Source organism: Trachurus trachurus (genome assembly GCF_905171665.1).
Source record: "Trachurus trachurus genome assembly, chromosome: 1".
NCBI classification, from domain to species: domain Eukaryota; kingdom Metazoa; phylum Chordata; class Actinopteri; order Carangiformes; family Carangidae; genus Trachurus; species Trachurus trachurus.
This window is the reverse complement of record NC_139891.1, coordinates 17,673,270-17,693,304: the sequence shown is the minus strand read 5'-3', so window position 1 is coordinate 17,693,304 and position 20,035 is coordinate 17,673,270. Positions and strand designations below refer to the sequence as shown.

The window sequence follows — 20,035 nt, the reverse complement described above, 5'->3', positions numbered from 1 at the left end:
AGAGACCTACCTTTTCAACTTGTCAGTGTAATGTGAAGTCCATTTTCCTTTGATTCCTTTCTAGTTTTTTAAGGTCTTTTAAGGAATGTGGCCACTCACAATAGCAGCAGGTTTCTTGTATCAATCATCGGATGCTATTGTATGCTAATAATTATAATAGAATAATATCAAAATGTTGCTGGACACCTATAGGCATTGGAGTCTAACTAAGTGTGTCATAAAGTCTCAGTGACCCTGATAAGGATTTGTGGATTAGAGTTGGCTGAGGAGAGGAGAGGCAAAGTCACTCATCCGCCTTATTTGTCCACTGCAGGGGGAGATAACAAACATCCAAGTGAAGTTTGTACAACGCTCAGTTAACTTGTCGGCAAGGATCCACAACAATGAAAACCATTTTTTGTTGACATCTCTTTTATATATTTATTTTTTCTTTTCTTTTATCTGACAGACTGTAATTCCCCTGAGTGTGGACCAGTGGAGGATTTAGTCTGTGTTGCACACAGCATCTCCTGCTCAGTCAGCACTCTCAGCCATATCCAGCTCTGATCCTATTAGATCATGCCGGGTATTACAGATTCCAGATCAGCTGGATCTGGTCTCTTTTATATGAATAAGAATCGTGACAGTGAGATTGAATCTGACCCTCTGTCAGTCCTGAGTGTTGTGTCCTAAAAGCATCCTCCTCCCCTGTGGTGTTATAGATATCCTGTGATTCTGTGGCTCTCCCTGTTGGCTGGTGTGGGGTTATACACTTTCACTGTCTGTGCCTGAAATTATTTGATGGTTAAACAGCATGTAAGTGCGGCCAGGTGGTTCAGTGGTTAGCACTGTTGCCTCACAGGGAGAAGGTTCATTAGGTCCCCACTGGTTATGTGCCCTGTGGCAGCCAGGTGACCTTTCCAGGCCGAACCACTGGGACTGACTCCAGCTCCCAGGACCCTATGGAAAATTGATATAGGTGATGGATGGATGAACTCCATTCAGCTGTTTTAGTGTACTGGTATTCTATTCTATTTTCTACATGACCCCCTACAATGTCAAAAATGAATATCAGTATCAACAAAGTTAGTCAAGTCAGTGATTACTAAACTACAACTGAGTTCTTTATTGCAAAAATTATTTTGAATAAAGACAGGAAAATGATCACAAATTAATGCTTTTATTATCCAAACACACTTAACTGTTTTTGTTTTACAAAGATTATGACAAGCTGCTTTTTATTTCACATTTACATACGGTAGTCATGTTTCAGCATGCCACAGTTTTTCACCATTTGTTTCAACTACAGTACAGCTCCCACTGTGGTCTTAATTACTTATAAAGAAGCATTCTGGGGCTGGTAACAAGACGGAGGTAACTAAACAACAGCAGGATCTTCCACCAGTCCAGTTGTGTCAGCCTCAGCTGCCAGTGGGGCAGCAGCAGCATCAGCAGCAGCAGCATCAGCAGCAGCAACATCAGCAGCAGCAGGGACATCGGCTGCGGCAGGAACGGCCGCATCAACAGCCACCTCAGGGGCCGCCGGGGCCACATCAGCAGGAGCTACATCCACGGGGGGCGCAGCAGCAGCATCAACAGCTGCAGCATCAACTGGTGCAGCATCTACAGGGACGTCAACCACAGCTGGCTCAACAGCAGCTGCGGGGTCTGCTGCCGGCTCTGCTGGTGCTGCTTCAACCACAGCTGGCTCAGCCTCAGCTGCCTCCGCCTCCTCAGCCTCCTCTACCTCATCAGAGTTCAGGGGGGCGGCAGCATCAGCAGGAGCTGCAGCCTTCGGGGCAGGATTCCCGTCCTGTGCAGGGGAAAATAAGGAACTGGTTTAGAGTTGATTTTCATTTCATTTTATTCTGCTGACAAAAGTTTAGATTAGTATGCATGGGAAATGGACTCAATTGTATAAAGTCCTTTGTGGTTCCTTAGAAGCTTTGTTAAGAGTGAGAAAATTACTCAAGTGACTCTTCTAAGCTTGTTTGTGGAGATTATACATAATTCAACAGCGAGGCTGGGTGAAACTGGTGGCGTGGTGTTTAGTAGGCACAGAGGACATTTACTAGGCAGACAGGGTGTAATGAAAAATCCCACAGTGTAGGATCCAGTATTATTGCAGCTTTACCCACACAGACTCTAAAGCTCAGGATATCCTGAACTCTTCAGTTTCTAACATTTCTCGAAAGGCTTCTCTATTGGGACTCCCATTTTAATGAAGGTGCACTACTAAAGTAGGACCACTTTTTAAACATTCAATTCATTCAATTTTGCTGATTTCTTTTCAATTCTTCTGTCACTGTCAGTGAAGCAGCTCTTGACAGAGCTTTTTTTGCAATCAACAAAACAAAAACAGTACACGTAACAAAAGCAGCATCGGCTGAATTTTCCACACAGTCTCACACCACGGGAGTTCTGCTGTTGGTCCTGCATTTTATTTTGGGGAAAGAAACACACCACAGGTCTGGTTTTAACTCCTGACAACAGGAGACTCACCTGTCTCGTCTTTGAATACCTGAATGCTACTTCACTGCCTGTGTGCTGTTTTTACAGTGTCTGCTGACCCAGGCTCCACCTATGTTTTCTCTACTCATTTCAAGTCTTCAAGCTAATCATAATTATCACTGGGTGCCTATTTTAGCTTGGCTCACTCAGTGGGAGTAATAGTGTGTGGAAGTAAACATCACATAAAGTACTGCACTGAAATACACTTTACAATCAAGTACATCTCTCCTAACCGTACCTCCTCCTCCTCCTCTGATGCATCTCCACCGGCAACAGGAGCTGGAGGGGGGACGTCAGCTGGCTGCGCTGGTGCAGTATCCACCTGTGTAAACAAAACCCTTTAAACTCAGTCACACTGCATTGTGTTGGATTAGATGTCATGGTGTTGTATGTGTGCTTACCACTGCTGCCACAGCTGGATCAGCCTGGATAAATGAACAAATAATTCACGATTAGGCAACAAACAAAGTCTCGAATGCCAAAGTCTAACAGTGGACTGTATAAATAAACTTACAGGAGCATCAGCAGCAGGGAGGAAGGGGTTTCCAACTACTCCCTGAAAAAATACAGATTTGTGATTATGACTAAAGCCAAACTACCTGAATTCATATGTTTTTTAGTATTTCTTTCTTTTTTTTTTTTTTTGCGAAACTACAGTGAACCCCCACTACCTGCTGCTGGTACAGCCTGTACATCTCCATCCACCTCAGGGCCTCATTAGCATGTGCTGCAACCTGCTGAAGAAATACCAGACATCTCGAGACATGCTCTGCAATTAAGCCAATTATCCTCTCTCTGTCAGACATCTATCAGTCTGTACATTTGATGACATGACAAAAACATGGTATGACACGCTGCAACACACACATACAAAACTTCATGGAAAAAACATACAAACACTTTCTTACCTCTTTACTTCCACTGTCTGGGACCTGTAAATTAAAATTTAGACAGTGAGCAATAGTGTGCAGTGCGGTTTTTAAATGTTTTTTTTTCTCCTTTTTTAAGGAATCGGTGAACAGACCAGATGCATATTAAACTTACAGGAGCAGCCAAGGCTGTAACCAGCAGGCACATCATCACCACCAGCAGCTTCATGATGACTCTTCATAGAGAAAAACATATGATTTAGCAGATAAAATGATGTTTCCCTTAATTACATTTGATATACAGTATACAGAAATTTAAAATACTAAACAATGAAAAATATAGATAATTGGCTATGGAATCCTATGTATCTTAACAGGTAAAAAAAAATATCTTCCATATGAAAATCCATCACCTTTTTTTTCCTGGAGCAAAGAACGGCTGAATATGTGTCTCCTCAAGGATGAAAACTAATCTACTTCATCACCAACATGGATGACATTTATATGCTGGAACATCCCCTGTCAGCCAATCACATCCAGTAAAACACAGAGAGCCGTGTGTTTGAGGAAATCTACCTACACTTCAAAAAGAGTTAAGGCCCCTCTTACAGTTAATTACATACTGTGAGTTGGTGAAACACACATGCCCTTGTCTTTATTGCCCGAAACCAAACGTAAAGCACGCACGCACGCACGCACACACACACACACACACACACACACACACACACACGGAAAACACACAAGAAATCATTTGGTTTGTATAAGTCAAATCTTTATTGTATGAAAAGCATGTAGTTCTCAGATTTAGGAAGGTCTACTGATCATACTACAAATACTACAATGTATTTGCCTCCTATTTAACAAACACCAGCTGGACATTAGCAGCAGATACAGACTGTGTGATGGCTATAGTATGTGCTTAGGGAAGTATATTCAGCACTACTTATTACAGTAGCCTAGATACAGTACTTTTCACTCTTTAATTTCTCAGGTTAGCATCATCATCAGCTACAATGCACTGTTACTATAAAGATTACACCATTGGTTTCTACACATTTTTGCTCATATCCCTTGAGGAAAATGTGAGAAAAGCGTGTTTATGGGGCCCCTCATCATCTTTCAGGTGCCTCTGGGTTGATCCATCACTGTAGCTGGCTGCAACAGTGAAATCCTGACAGGTTATTAAAACAGTCTGTTACTGTAATATCATATTCTGACTTTACTTTGATACTTTTGATACCAATGGTACTTCTGTACTTTAAGAACAATTTTTAAATAAAGGACTTTTACATGCATAGTTGTATGTTGAATATTTCTTTTGCCACTGCACACTATTTGGTTTCAAATTCCAGACCACACACACACACACCTCTTTTAAGGCGTCTAAGTTTTCACTGATCCTTGTTTGTTTTAGCTGCCGTGCCTGCACAACATTGTGGGTTTCTTATGTTTGTTTTTTGTGGTTCCAAATCAGATAATGAAAGACTTGCTCCACTATTCTGGGCTTTCTTTCCTCAAACCTGCTGAGCTAATGAGTTCAACTAAGATAACAATCTCTTTATTTGTCTTCCAGAACTTTTACTGTTGCCATCTTGGCACATACTATCTCTGTTTGCTATGACGTGTGTGTGCGTGTGTGTGTGTGTGTGTGTGTGTGTGTGTGTGTGTGTGTGTGTGTGTGTGTGTGTGTGTGTGTGTGTGTGTGTGTTGGGGAGGGGGATTGGGATTACAAAAAAAAATATTTTTTTAATGTGGAATCAAAAATGCAAGGCTTTTGACAACTTATGTAAATGAAAAGTGTTTTGTTCGTGCAAAGTAAAGAGGACTGAATTCTAGTAGAATGGGAATTACGGTATTCATATCTTACCAGCAACTTTCATTTCAAGGTGAAGGTTCAGAGGAACTATGCAACTCTGGTCACTTTTCCTCTGTTTTGCTAACCCCCTAATATTGTGTAGTCTTACAGTAACTGTCATAAACAAAAGATTGTGGGCTGCTGTCGCAGCGAGCAGAGAGGAGAGTTGGGACACTGTGGCGGCGGCCGAGACTACACTGATGTTGCAAGGTTGGTTTTCTGAAGTCATGTATTCAACTATCACAATTACTCCGGAGCTTTTTAATTAGGGTAAAAATGGAGCATAGCCACGGGAGCAATCCTGCTTAGTTCCTCTTTAAAGAGTGAACATGGGAATGAGCAGATTGACTTGCCTTGACATGGCAGATGTGGAAGAAGAAGAGGAAGAATACAGTAGGAATCCTTTATTTCCCCAAGTCTGTTTCACTCACACAGACACATACTGTACTCACATTGACCTCTGTGACTATGAAATTAGTTTTTGACTGCTGATTTATGGATTGTGGAAAGTTTGTTTGTCTTTTAACAGTCTTTAAAGGCTCAGATTGGTTGCTCAGCAGCAAAGACTACATACAGTATGAAGTCAACATTTTTAAAACCCCCATATTTACAATAATTATGTCACAAAAAAGTATTATTTTTCTGAAAACTGTTCCATGAAATTAAAATGTGCAGTGCAGAGACAAGGCCAAACTGAAGTTGGCTCTGCTATGAGCCAATTCATGCTTTGTATCAGTGTCAAGGCCACAGTTGAAAATCTCTGAACGACAGCCACCATGCACCGCCTGCTCAGAGAGACACAACCAGCTGAAATACTGTAAGATATGGGCTATATGAAGAAAAGATATGATGCAGTAAGTTGTTTGCTTATTACTGAATGAAGTAATTACTGTACCTCAACGTTGGATAATGCATATGAGTTTTGTTCCCAAATGTTTAAATATGACTTGCAGACCTACAGATGTTTTGTGGTTAACTACATTTACAAGAGTCAGACAGTCATGCTGAAGCTGTGACAAGTCAAATTAAGGTTTTTCAACCTGCTGTCAACATGTCCTCAGCAGTGGGTGATAGAAGTTATGAACATGTGCAATCTAAAGCTCCAGGAAAGACAGCTTCTGAAGAGGAGACAGTCATAGCGTGAGAGGATGGCGCCTGTGCATTTTAAGTTTCTTTGAAGAGATAAAAATTAAGTCATGTTGTGACAGGACTTTGTCCCCAGGGGCATGAGGATCAGGATGATCTTTTCCCTTTGTGGTATTTATCTTTCTAAGACAGTTGCATTTCACTGTGAGGAAATGTGCTCAACCACTGTGTGATGGATTTATGTACCATAATAGTCTATCTATGCAATATGAAAGACTGTGCCTGTGTCGTATAAACTGTGCTTTTAATTATCACAAATATCTAAGCACTCAATACTGATACTGTATCTGATACCAGCAATCAAAAGAAGCATGGTTTTCTATCATTTTCATTCTGCAGCTCCTCTCCCCCCCTTGCCCTCTGTCCTGTGGTGTTCCACAGAGGTCAGTCAGGTCCTCTGCTGTTTTCTATTTCTATTCTGAACATTTTTCATTGTCATTCTGCAAGGTAAAATCTAACATTGGAAATGTGGAATGTGAAATGTCAAACAATTTCTTGCAGCCAATACCAGTACTGCAAAAAAAAAAAACATCTGTCAAGGCTTCTTGCTATGCTATTTCAGCAGTTTGACATCTAAAGCACAGCAGGTTCTGGCTATTGTGTCTCCTACATCCCTACTGTCCTACAACACTGATGTCCGTGGGCTGCTGGCTCAAGACTCAAGACTCAAGACTCAAGACTCAAGACTCAAGACTTAAGACTCTTTATTGTCATTTCACACATATGTATGTCCAAACCCCCATCAGTTCTATTCCTTCTCTTCTATACTTGATGTATATAATAGCCATTAGCCATTATCCTAAGATTACATATGAGCATGTCTTTTATCTGTAAATCTCTGTTGTGCCACTTTGTCAGATTTAAATGGTGCCATTACAACAGGGATTAAATCATTTCCATGCTTCTCTGATTTGGTTTGCTTGACTTGATCTGGTGGAGACATGCTGAGTTCAAAGTTACTGACAGCTCAACCTGAGAAAATCCTGCATGCAGCTGTGACAGTTGACGGTCCTGTCACTATGCCTCCAATTGATCATGTGTCCTGGCTACTTGGCCACACGGATATCCCTTTGGTCGAATGATCAGCGTGAACTACTCTTACCCAGGAGACTAGGGTTCAAACCTCGTCCTGCCACATTCTGGCGTTGTTGGCAGGATCCATGTAGCACTAGTGGTGTAGTGGTGGGTCCATGGATTCCTGATGGGTGGCAGCCTGCGTGGCGCACAAGGACGTGCTTGTGAAAAGAGGGGGGGAGATGTGACAGTTGACGGTCCTGTCACTATGCTTTCAATTTAAAATATTAAAATAAGCAGGTCTTCCGTGCTTCTGTAGAATTGACTTAGACAATGTGAATAAACCCAACGAAACAAACTTCTAACCCCATTGCCAGTCTTAGTTTTATCCAGCATCATGATGCTACAGAGCGTTGTGCAGACTGAACTTTGCTCAATCAGGAACAGTTGCCTGGAAACGTCAGCCATCTCTTTAATTAGATGTTGACATGTTCTCCAAATAGACTGACGCTCTGCACCTGTTGGAGCCAACTCCAGCAGCTCAGCAGCAGAACAAGGAGGGAGACACACATCAGTTACATCTAAGTTTCTGGGGTGTTTTATGACAAGAACGGAAAGTTGAAATGATCCTAATGTTACAATCGTTGGTATTATGGGGTGTGCGTACATACAGGACAGTTTCAAGGTTTACACATTAGTAACAAGTTGGAAAATGTGTTCTTCTTAGCATCCTCAGCTAATACCAGCGGATAACAACAATACATGATAGCAGGGCTCTCAAGTCGTGAATTTCAATAAGTTCACACGCTCACATGCCAAACATGACATTTCTCACGCTGAGAAGTGATAAAACTCACTGCACATGAGACATGACACCAAAGCAGATTTCTGTTTAGTCCATCCATACAACTGTCTTGAATTAGCGACCTATCAGCCAAGTTTTTTCATGCCATGTTTCCAGTTTGAAATGTTGATGTCAGGGGGAATTTCTGATGACAGAGCTGACTGGGCGTTGGGTTGCACTGGGAACATGAAAATCTGATTTCCCAATTCTAATGGAAAGCATCAGTCTGGAGTTACATGCAGAGACAGTGAGGCATGCAGCTTAAATCCACATAGGTACTATGTTCTTCACTAGGTAGACAATTAGAGCTTGGCAACCGACGTCACTGTGCAGTGCATTGTGGGGAGGGGGCGACATATTGTGATGCCATGGAAACTGTTTAACATTTCCTCATAGATATACAGAGCAACCTTTATGGAGTTTTCCAGTTAGCCAAATAGTAGTAGTAGTAGTAAACCTTTATTTTACCAGGCAAGAATTGCTAAGAATATATTCTTATTAAGGCAATGGCCTGATGGCCAAATGATTCAGTTATGCTAAAAAATATCTCAAAACACTATGGATTAAGAAATGCCATATTTCTTAATCCTATGCTAAGGCCAAGAAATGCTATATTGAAAAAATCAGGTTGGAAATTTGGATCCTTATGAGATCCCAAAGGAGCAGTGGATCTGCGACCCTGATGCTTTACCTCCCCTCGCTTTTCCGGACATTTTCATGTATCTAGTCAGAACATACTCAGTAGGCTATGGGCAAGAGCACAACAGTTGAAACAATTTCCCTGAGTCTAGGTTAATTAGTTTCCTTGCACTTGTCTATAACCGTCTACTATGATAGTGTGGCATCACAATATGGCGACTTTCCCCCATCAGCCCCCATGGTGGTACAGTACATTGGTACATTTCCTGCCATAGCTTCAGGTCAGCATCCTCCCAATTAGAGGAGAAAGAGGAGATATCTTAGCCTAAGTTTGTCCCCAAATCTGTCTCCTCTGACTAAAAATGCATAATTAAATCACTTCACAAATGTATTCACTACAGGCTGCTGTAATTCTAAATAAAACAAAGGTTTGCTTGAAAAAGTCAACTTTATTTCTAAAAAGGGAATTACATTTAAAGGGAAGTGAGAATGGATTAAGATATGAAACATAAAAATTAGACAGCAGTGCAAAGTTCTCCATTTCCACAATACAGTCAAAAACTAATTTTGGACTTGAAGGCTGCTGAAGGGGTTTACAGATGATCTACAGGTCAATAGGTTCTTGTTAATCTATGACAACTACAAAGTAAGGCACATCAGTCCTCAGAAATGTTTCATTCTAAACAAATGACAATGTTGTAACAGTTTACAGTGGCGGTTATTCAACTATCATCCTAGCATTTTAATTCCACTTTAGTGAGAACATATGCAGCAGATATTCATTCATCTGAATAAAATCATTGAAGGTCACAGGTATCAGGACGAATGTTGCTGCTCATCTACTTCACACATGCGCTGGCATCTGCAAAGAAAAAATAGATACAGTATGTCATTATTCCCAGGTCATTTTTGATATGTGCATTTATTTGCAATACATCTCTTATTTTAGTGATAGATCTAGATTTAGAATTGCCTGGTTCTGTATTTGAGCGGGCTGGTCCAGCTGGACTGGCTGCAGGGGATCCTGGGATGGGAGAGGGTTGGCATCAAATGATGGAATCTGGAAAAAAAAGAAGAAAAAAAATAACTTAATGAGAGAAAAGTGAAGAAAGACTCACAGGAATTCAACTAAATAAAATATGATTATTAAATGTAAAATCAGATAATATCTTTCTGTTTTTCCTGATTTTCTCACATTCAGGGTTTGCTGGGGAATATGAGGAATAGAGGGATGAGGAGGAGGAGGAGGATATTCAGCCTGGAAGATCTACAGGTATGAAACAAACACAGGTGATTAATATAATGCTTTCACACAGAAATTGAGACAGTTTAAGTCATAGCTGTGATTATGGATAGATAATATCTCATAGTTTTCACCTGAGGCATGTTTGAAACTGGTGAGATGCTTGTTATAATCTGAAACAAAAGTTAATACATTTATTTAGTAGTGTACCATGTAAAAACATACAGAAGTCATTTCACATTGTGAATGTGAAAAAGATCTTTACCTTTTGCTGAGAGAAGTCATAGGGGTAGTACTGCAAATGGAGCAACACAAGACACAAGCAATATTAATGAAAATATTTGTTTAAGTGAATTTATTGTACCAAACATGTCCCCGATGTCAACTGTTGGCCAAATAGTAATAATAATACAACTTACAAGTTCCACACTTTGTCTGCCAGGCGGCTGAGGAATGGAGTATTTGACAAAACCATGGGTCTGTAAGAAAAGCAGTAAAAAATAGTGAACAGTTGTGTAATGTTTTACCACAGGAAGATATGGTTCAGAAATATGTGTTTGCTCACCATGCCACCAGCTACACCATAATTGTGGGGATAAAGCTTTGGAAAAACACAAACAGGCATGAGTTTACTGTGAGCATAATTCATAATCACAACAAGATAAATATTTTAATTACAAAAAAAATGTAAGTAAATAAAGCTGTGACATACTAATTCCACACTGTAAGCACCAGGCATTGCAGTTTGTGGGGGTGGAGCAGCTGCAAAGGGATTCGGCATCTGAGTGGATGTAAGATAGTCAACATGATGCACAGTCAGTTCATTCCACTCAGATCTGTATCCACAGGACTGTGTTAGTCATTTTTCCACAGTCCACAAAACAGCAACCTGTTACCTGTGAAGATGGCAGCTGTTGTCTGGATCCCGTGTAATGAGGCAGGTAATGAAAGGGCGACTGAAAACAAAGACAAAACAGACACAGTTAGATAACAAAATTTAAACAATACTGATATCAAACAGAACTTTTCCTGAAGTGACAGAAAGTTCCCACTGAGTGAGAGTAACCCAACCAAACTTACCGGTGCAGCTGAGGCCGTACTGGCCAGACAGAGGCAGAGGAGGGCCAGTTTCATTTTTGCAGAGAGTCCAAGCCCTACAGACATGAATCATTACAAATCTTAAAAATCAAATCAATCGCAAACTTGAAGCTAAGAGTGACCATGGCATCATTTTCAACTCACCTTTTTCAAATAGAGGAAAAGTAAGAAGAGACCAGCAGTGGAGAGGTGGCTCAATGTTGGAGGTGATGCCAGTTGTATCTTCCACTGAGTTACTTTGGCTTTTATAGGGCTCCAGCTCACCTGGCAGCCAATCACAGTCCACGGTTGTGATGCTACCCAATGAGTAGGTACAGTCCAAGTGTCTAGTCTTCAGCTTTACTAAATGACCAGTGGTCAAATCCACTTTCTGTGTAATTGCAGCATCTGTTTGATGACACTGTCTAGAGCAGAGCCCACCTTCACTCTGCTCGCTCCTCATCCTGCCATAACAACAGTGTCATTGCATCTATACTGCTGCACTAATGGCAGCATGATAACATCCTGTCGATTGCTCATATAAAATTTAAATTAATGTTGTTTGGTTTATAGTTGCTATAGGAGAACAACTTCACCTATAAGTCTAGCAACACAGAGGAGAAAATTAGATAAACCAACTGAGAGCAGTGGAAATGTCTTCATGTATTAGTCTTCAAATCTTATTGGATGTGTGCTTTCTTCATTAACTATTCAATATGGAGAATATAACTTTAATTGTAATGTGATGTAATATGAAATTTCATTTTGATGACATACTACAACATCTACCACTACTTATACTACTACTACTACTATATCTTATACTCTTACCCAGTAGTTAGAGCTCAGCTCTGTACAATAAACATCTCAGTGTTTTGTGTAACAGTCAATGTATACAGAATAACCAGAACAAGCATCACTCAAATGGTGAAATTGAGAACAATAACAATCTTACACAATTGTCTTTATTTCCTAGACAAAACACTGGGAAGAGTTGATTAAGAGCCTCAGTCAGAAGTTAGTGCTTATAGCTCTTTAAAAAAGCTTTACACAATAATGGACTTGACTATTTGTTTTCAACAATATCAAAGTAACAAGAATTAATAAGTTCTGCAGACAGTGAATTTGTTGCATGTTGATTTTGTCTCTTGAACAGTGTATCAGTTTAGAGGGAGTGACGTGGGATGAAAATAAAACACACTCATGTTGCATTGTACCTTTTTATTATTATTTTATTGTATGAGACAAAGCACATTTCCAGAATTTTTATTCCACAGAAAAGCACAGCAACATAAAGCAGCAGAGCACTAGTGCCCTCTTAAAATGCACAGCACCATTGTCTTTTAAAAAGCGTGACACCACATTTCTCAGACTTTCCTTGAACACCAGTGTTGTTTGCTCATCTTATACTGGAGCTGCAGGTCTTGTAGCACTGGTCACCTAAAGTGGAGAGAGAAGTAAACACATCTGTTCCTGCCCTGACAAAACCTTCTTATTTTGAAAGACAGAAGAATAAATACATAAAATATATATTTTTTAGAAGTTATTTTTGTTAGAACCTGAAAGTCAGAATTACGCAGTTATACACCTCACTGTGTGTATATTTACCAGCACACACCTTCACATCCTGCTGCCTCAGTTTGTTTTAGTCATCGTCATCATCATCATCAGCAGTGCTGGGTTTGGCAGCCTGAAATGACAGAGGTTTCTGATGAGCCTATCAGGAGTGAGGACAGTCTGCCAATGACGGGATGTTTCCCAACAGCTCAGCAAAAAAAAAACTGTTTCTCTGACGCAATAATTATTTTTTTTTAGCTTGAACTCGTTGCTCTCTACTACACTTCAGTTCAACTTCAGTTTCTTGCCAGCTGGTGTCAGAGGCATATAATGTTCTTTCATATCAAAGCCTATTCAGTGGTGGTTACTGAGTCATACTGGTTCAAGAGACTTGAATGGCTTAAAGTGCAAATAATTATAATCATAATCATTCTCACAGCAGCCACAGCAACAATGATAGGCTGTATGGGAGCAGCAGGAGCAGCAGGAGCAGCAGGAACAGCCGGGGCTGCAGCGGCGTCAGGGGCAGCAGCAGCAGCGACAGGGGCAGCAGGAACACCAGCAGCAGCAGCGGCAGCAGCCGCAGCATCTGGACTGTCAAAACCGAAGGGGAAGTACTGCAACAAGATGAGAGAGAGAGGATCATTAAGTTATTAGGATCTCACATGATTTCTGATGTCAGATAAATTGAAATCTACAGACTCTCACCAGATCCTCGGTGTCTATGCCATTTGGCATGAGGACCTCTTGTTTGATGAAGCCACGGACCTTTCAGTGAAAATACATGTGAACACACACACACACTTAACTGCTTTTATTGCAATTTTGAATGAATCATGTGGCAACTATATGCACGCTCAATATTGATATGAATATCATTCTGATAATGTGACACTCACAGGTCCTCCCACAGGCTGTCTCTGGGCATCAACCGGGAGCAGCTGGGAAATGAAAACAGTCAAAATTATAACCACTTTTAAATCCTGGATGAGGACAACTGGATTTAGGTCACATAACAATAAAAGTGCTTCATTTCTTTTTCAGCCTGTTGCAGCCTGTGTGCAATTCCCAAACCCACATGCACCTTAAGTTACATACGTGACATAAAAAGTAACAGTACATTAACATGTGAAAAAGATCATTTTTTGTTTCCAAAAATCTGACTAATATACACATGTATACGGTAAGATTTGTGGACATCTGTGTTTACTTCTCAGCACCTGGTGCTTCTCAACACAACTTGACCAAATTTTAGCATGTAAAAGGCAACAAAGAAAAAAGCAAAAAACAGAATATAATGCAGTCCTTACAACATCCAGACTTTCAACAGCGGCTCCAGCAGGGATAGCCTGGGCTGCCTGTAAGGATCATTATGTTAACATTTTCATGAGTGTAAGTAGCAAATTCCAAATAAAATAGCTGTCAAAAGTCTCAGCTGCAGACGTGACCATAAGCGGTGAACAGATAAATAGCAGACCTGCGTACGGAGCTTATTCAGTGATGGTTGAAAATGTATCTTTTATTGGGTTATGTCATGATTTACAGTGTTGAATGTAAGCTGTGCCTCACTGTACCTGAGCTGGAGCACGATGGATGTCAAACTCCATGAACATCTGCTGCTGTAAAAGAGGATTCAGAGAAAATACTGCAGCCTTAGTGGATTTAAGGTAGCCTGAGTCAAACAAAATATCCAGGAAAACCTTTACTCTTTAAAGTTTGTAGTCAGTCACCAACATGGTCAAGAATTCCTTGTAATGCTCAGAATACATTAATATTTCTTTTTTTCCCCTTTCCCCCCCATTTTGTCCCAAAACACACTGACCTTAAATTTACATATATTTGTCAGTTTGTGGGATTCAGTTGTGAAATGCACTGTATGTGAGAAAGAATGAAAATAAATATATTATTATGAAATATTTAGAAGTAGTGTTTTCCTTACTGGAGCACAGACAGCCATCCCAAGGATGCACGCAGCAAGGAGGATTTTCATTTTGGCTAGTGCTGTCAAAGAGAATTTGGGTTGTTATACTTCACATCATTGAGTTCAACAGCTTTCCTTTAAGAAATATTGTATGATATTAGTCGTCTACATTACCTGTCGTTTCTCGCAGCACACGAGTACTGAAGGATTGTTGAGGAGTGATGTGATTAGCGGAGGGAAATCTACTCCTATTTATTTGCTGAGAAAACAAAGGATGAGCGAACCATTGACGGATATTGATGACATGCCCAGTATCTTCATTTTTGTGTGATTGCAAATTGGCAGCTGTATTCCTGTGAGAAATCTCATAATTCATTTTTGGCTTGAATACACACATCAGTCATTTGAACCATAAATTATGTGTTTTACAGCCTCTTGCAACATCTTTAACACAAAGAAAGGTCAGCATGGTTGTGCATAAATATTAATAAATCTCATCTCATCATAAACCCACAGTTTTGTAAGCTGGCTAATGTTTAGCTGACAGCTTGAAAATGCTTTACTCAACTACTCACTATACATTTTAGCCTGTGGGGACATTTAAGTGCCACACTTGGGCCAAACTCCATTAACTGAAAATGCCTCAGCATGATGATTAGTGAACCGCTGTGTCCACTCCCCTTACATTATGTTCTTACTGGGCAGAAACAACACTTGGTTGAGTATAATTTGTGGCACCGGGTGTAATTGTATTATTTTTACAGAAAATTACCGTAAACAGTTTTCTTCTACAACCGTTATTTTTACAGAAAATTACCGTAAACAAATAACAGTTTTCTACTGTGAAATTTACAGTTGCCAAAACAGCATACCGTAATGTCTCATACATTGTGACCGTATTTTCTACGGTAAAATTCTGGCAACCACAGCTGCCAGTATTTTACCGTAAATTCTACGGAATTTTTTTTACAGTGTACTTTATGTTATTTCAGGTTCACTCACACAGTAGGTATAGGCGTGGGAAGAGGTCCAGTTTTATAAAGCTTAAAAAAGTTCAACTTAAAGATCATGCATTTACTTTCTTGCCTTGTAGACTGTTGCAGAGCTGGACGTGGTTTAAAAAAAGTAAACAAGAGAGAAACAGTTCAGGTGGAATAAATCTGTTAATTTTATTAGATAAGATTCATTCAGTAAGACAATATAGTTTCAACACCTAGTAAACTAAACTAAAATATAAAAGTTGAGAAAATGAATAGCTTTTGTTTTTTATCGGTAAAGTTTTTATCTTTTCTCTTTGTCTCGAACGCTCAGACCAGGTTTCCCTGTGTGGGTTGAGGTTCGGGTTGAACAGACGACTGGACGGTGGCTGCCTCCTGCGCTGCTTGCTCCAAACCCACAGGGAGAGTGTGAGTGTCCTGTGGCTGCGGTCTGGTGCTGGCCCACCCCTCTGCCTGTGGCACTCCAGCTGACGGGGTCACCACAGTCGACACTGCCTCTGCTCGGTTTGTGAGCCCGGAGGCTTGGCTCACAGGTTGAACTCCAACTCCTCCTCCTTGTCCTCCTCCTGTAGGCAGGTTTGTGAGCACAGAGGGCACGTACATACCCAGCTGTCCCACCCTAGCAGCCATCTGAAGCAGAGAAAGGAGGGAAGATGCAGCAGAGAGAGGACGGTTATATCATCAGGGGGGATCACTGAGTTCACTGAGTGGATTGTTTGAACAAGCTGAGAGACAGATAAAAATCTTGGCTGTGTTACGATACCTGAAGCTCCTCTGAGCTGACACTGCCAAGTGGAGAGCTCTATTAAAGAAAAGAAAATACAAACAATTAAATAAAACACCATTAGAAAGAAACCACAAAGGCTGGTGATTAAGTTCATGGTTACACACAAAAAAAAAATCTGTATTCACCATGGGCTGCTGGAGCATATATAGGATTTGGGGATTCTGTGCAAGAAAATAACACTGGTTATAATGCAGTTTTTACTTTCCCTTGGGTTTTGCTATATTTCCATTAGAAAATGTTACACAGTATGATTTCTGCTGTCAGACTTTATGAAGGCAAACCAGACACCTGCTGTTGCTGAATGGGCTGAGGGACATCTCCCGAAGGAGCAGCTACAGAGAGCGTCTCTGCAGGTAAGACTGGGCTGTTGGGAGGGAGATTAGCTGTGGGTTGGGAGAGAGGTGCTTCAAGAATCCTTGGGAATCCATAGGGGGAGAACTGGTGGAGAGAAACAGAGCTTTTACCTTTTAAATTTTTGCACTGAGAGAGCAGACAATACTTCAATTTAAATCCTCTATACTCAAAACAAGAGATCAGGATTACAACATCACCTGTGGTGGAAAATCACGTGCAAAACATAACAGCATCTAGGTTTCCATCTGAGAGTTGTAAATCAACTGTCAGGAAAACTACAGAGTCTTTATTTCCACAACACTGTCTGTTACGAAATAGTTTCAGGTTGTTTCAGTTTTCATATACGTACATGTTGACAGCACAAGTAAGGAGGGGGGAAATGATCCTGCACTGTACTATAGAAATATGTTAAAGACCCCCCAGGTGACAGCTGTCAGCTCGACTGTGGTTGGAAAATATTTGTGTTTCAACTGTCTGCGCTGTATAGAACAAAGCTCTGTCTCACAAAACATAGACCGTGTGTTCCTTAATAATATATTACCAGCTGATTTCTGTATGGTGATGAAAACAGAGGGAAGTATCCATAAGGAGGGACCACCTAAAAACAGCAACACAACGTAAAATCAGCCAGAAATTAGGGGAAAAAGTGTTGCATTTTCTCTCCATACAATGTTTTATTTGGCTCAGGTCCTATACCAGAGGCTGCTGTGAGAGTGCCGGCTGGAGGGCAGGTTGAGCTCCATGGACGCTCGGCTGTAGGGGTACGATCATCAGACTGTTCCCAAACGGAGGCCAGGTGTAGTGTTGCAGTGAAGGATGTAGCTGGGGGCCACCCTGCTGAAGGACGCCAGCCTGTGGTTGAACCACTTGCGGGGAAAGTGGCACTTGAGTCTGAAGCTCAGGGTTCTGGTTTGTGGCTTCACCAGGTTGGGCTCTTTGCGTCACCTGAAAACATCAAAGTAATATCAACAAGTAACAAATGTTGCTATGAAAAATACATAAAGTCATAACTGTGACTGAGTGTACTGTACTTACTGGTGCTGCAGACACTATTATGGTGAAACATGACAACAGGGCCACAGTAATCATTTCCAGAAACTAAACAAAATCAATATTGTTTTGAATTTGTCCCAATGGAGTCTATGGAAGCTGTCCAAGAGTCTCTGCTTAGAGCAAAATTCAATGAAAATGTGTGGAGGGGAGCATTGACTTATGTGCAACTCACAGACTCAAACGACCAATCACATGACAGAAAAAAAGACTTATTTAACCCAATCTTTCCATGTGAATGAAGCAGTGAGGTAGAAACCAAAGAAAATCCACTGGAAGCTCCAAACTGCTTGTTTTCCTTGAGTTGCGATGCTGTAATGTCTCAACAGAAATGGATAAGCAAACACACAAGGACTGAGGACTTGTGGGTTTCCTGTTCGTCTCATCACCTTCGGGTGCGGCTGATGTGTCAAGAGACACAGTCTTGTAATTATGGTCAAACCAAATGTGTGTAATGTGCAACTGAAATGAGAGGAGAAAAAAAGATGAATAAGGAAATGGGAGAAAAGAGTGTTTTGGTCACATACTGTAATGTCGTCCTCAGGTATCAAATTCACAACTTCAAATAATACAAAAGATCATTTAGTTCAGTAATATGTTATTTTAGATAAGCCAATCAAATGACAGCTAGGGTCCTTGACTGAAGCACATCTGTAAAAATTGAAAAAAAAATTCTCTTACTTGATTTCCCTTCCTCAAAATCAGGTGTGCATTAGAAAAGCACTTAAAATAACCATTGTTAATGCTACTAAAACCTGTAAAAAGTTAGACATTCAGTTAATATAAATTTCGGTTAAGGCATGAACCTTAATAATAAAACACACATGCTGCAGGACGTAAAGGATAACATAAAGGATAATTTCACAAACACATCACAAATGCTCAGCTACGCATGTGTCTTTATGCTGTGTGTTATATAAATATATATTTTTCTTTTATAAAGAAGCATTTTGTTGAGCTAATTTATTTCCTCATTCTGGGAAAGATGTACATGGTGTGGGCGGAGTTGTGTTTTGTTTAGAGATCGCAACACATTCACACACTGTGCTCAAGATGTTACATGGCATGAAATATTTCACAATGTCCCTCCCTGCTTTTTTATTGCAGTTAATGAACATTTAACCTGATGTGAGTGATGAAACAACATTGGTTCAAAAGACTTATCAGCTCACATGTATATAATGTCCATACGCAGGTGCATCCACTCATTGTATTCTATAACATATGAATAATTCTGCCATAATGTTTTTGTAGGAAAGCACGACATTGATGACTGATGTAATGGCTGAACACCAAGATCCATTATGCATTTACATTTTATGACAAAAATATCACCTCCACAAGCAACTTGTTTAAAATTTAAGTTTATTTTTCAAAACCCTCACACTCTTGATATCAACCACACAAATTGAAAAACATTATTCAGTGCAGAATTCATAAACCATCCACGTCTCTGTTGTCTGACATTATTCAACAAAGTTAAAATGGAAAAACAAACTTGATTACATTCATAATCAGTAGCTGTGCAAAACCCTGTTAGGGCACAAATATAACATATTGAAGAAGTATGATATATAAGTGTGATATATTACTGAACATCTGAACACTCTCATCATATTTTTGTCAAAAACTCTGGAAATTAAAGAGTAGACAGAGCAGTGTATAGGAAAAAGGCTGAGTCATGATTAAAAAAAAAGAATAGTGGAGCAGCAGACTTCACTGATGAAGCAGAGAGTTGGGTATTTACAGGATCAGCACTCATCCCTTTCTTAAGCCGTGTTGATCCTGGCAGGGTGATGAGTGCACACAGTGAGTGGATATTACAGTGGTGTGTCATCAGCATCTTCACACAGCTGTCGCCAACACCAACGTCCTGCAAAACTCATAATTGCACCCCGACCTAATACCTGTCTCTACTACTATATCTTACAAATCGTAATTAAACTTTATTTTTTTTAATTTTTTTTTTTACATTTTTGGATTGATTGCATGACATGAGATGACTGATTGAAATGGTTGAAATGATATGAAAAGTGATAGTCATAAAAGAGATAACTGAGATTGTGTTGCTCAACCGACAGTGAAATGTGGAAGCAATTGCAGGTATGTATATATATATTTTTTAAAGTCTGTGAAATCTGTTTCAAACATGGCATCAAAGGAAGCACAAATTACCTTTTCATACAGT

At 40.2% G+C, this 20,035-nt stretch overlaps 3 protein-coding genes across 3 annotated transcripts; all 3 read right to left on the bottom strand.

Annotated features, from left to right (window-relative positions):
• Positions 1–283: 283 nt before the first annotated feature.
• Positions 284–3,588, bottom strand: enam (enamelin; the record flags this gene model as incomplete). Its single annotated transcript, XM_083983946.1, has 7 exons — positions 284–307; positions 1,511–1,792; positions 2,729–2,812; positions 3,005–3,046; positions 3,162–3,224; positions 3,399–3,422; positions 3,535–3,588. 7 exons carry the CDS (start codon positions 3,586–3,588, stop codon positions 284–286), a joined length of 573 nt encoding a protein of 190 aa, XP_083840072.1.
• A 6,212-nt stretch (positions 3,589–9,800) lies between these two features.
• Positions 9,801–11,237, bottom strand: scpp5 (secretory calcium-binding phosphoprotein 5; the record flags this gene model as incomplete). The annotated part of the gene is made up of 9 exons (XM_083983935.1): positions 9,801–9,920; positions 10,056–10,127; positions 10,238–10,276; positions 10,369–10,398; positions 10,523–10,582; positions 10,669–10,704; positions 10,816–10,884; positions 11,000–11,059; positions 11,184–11,237. 9 exons carry the CDS (start codon positions 11,235–11,237, stop codon positions 9,801–9,803), a joined length of 540 nt encoding a protein of 179 aa, XP_083840061.1.
• Positions 11,238–12,423: 1,186 nt separating this feature from the next.
• Positions 12,424–14,865, bottom strand: scpp7 (secretory calcium-binding phosphoprotein 7). Its single transcript, XM_083973420.1, has 9 exons — positions 14,833–14,865; positions 14,677–14,738; positions 14,312–14,356; positions 14,048–14,095; positions 13,637–13,678; positions 13,446–13,505; positions 13,175–13,354; positions 12,789–12,870; positions 12,424–12,620 (listed from the first exon to the last, which is right to left on the bottom strand). Exons 2-8 carry the CDS (start codon positions 14,725–14,727, stop codon positions 12,826–12,828), a joined length of 471 nt encoding a protein of 156 aa, XP_083829546.1. The 5' UTR covers positions 14,728–14,738; positions 14,833–14,865; the 3' UTR covers positions 12,424–12,620; positions 12,789–12,825.
• Positions 14,866–20,035: the final 5,170 nt, after the last annotated feature.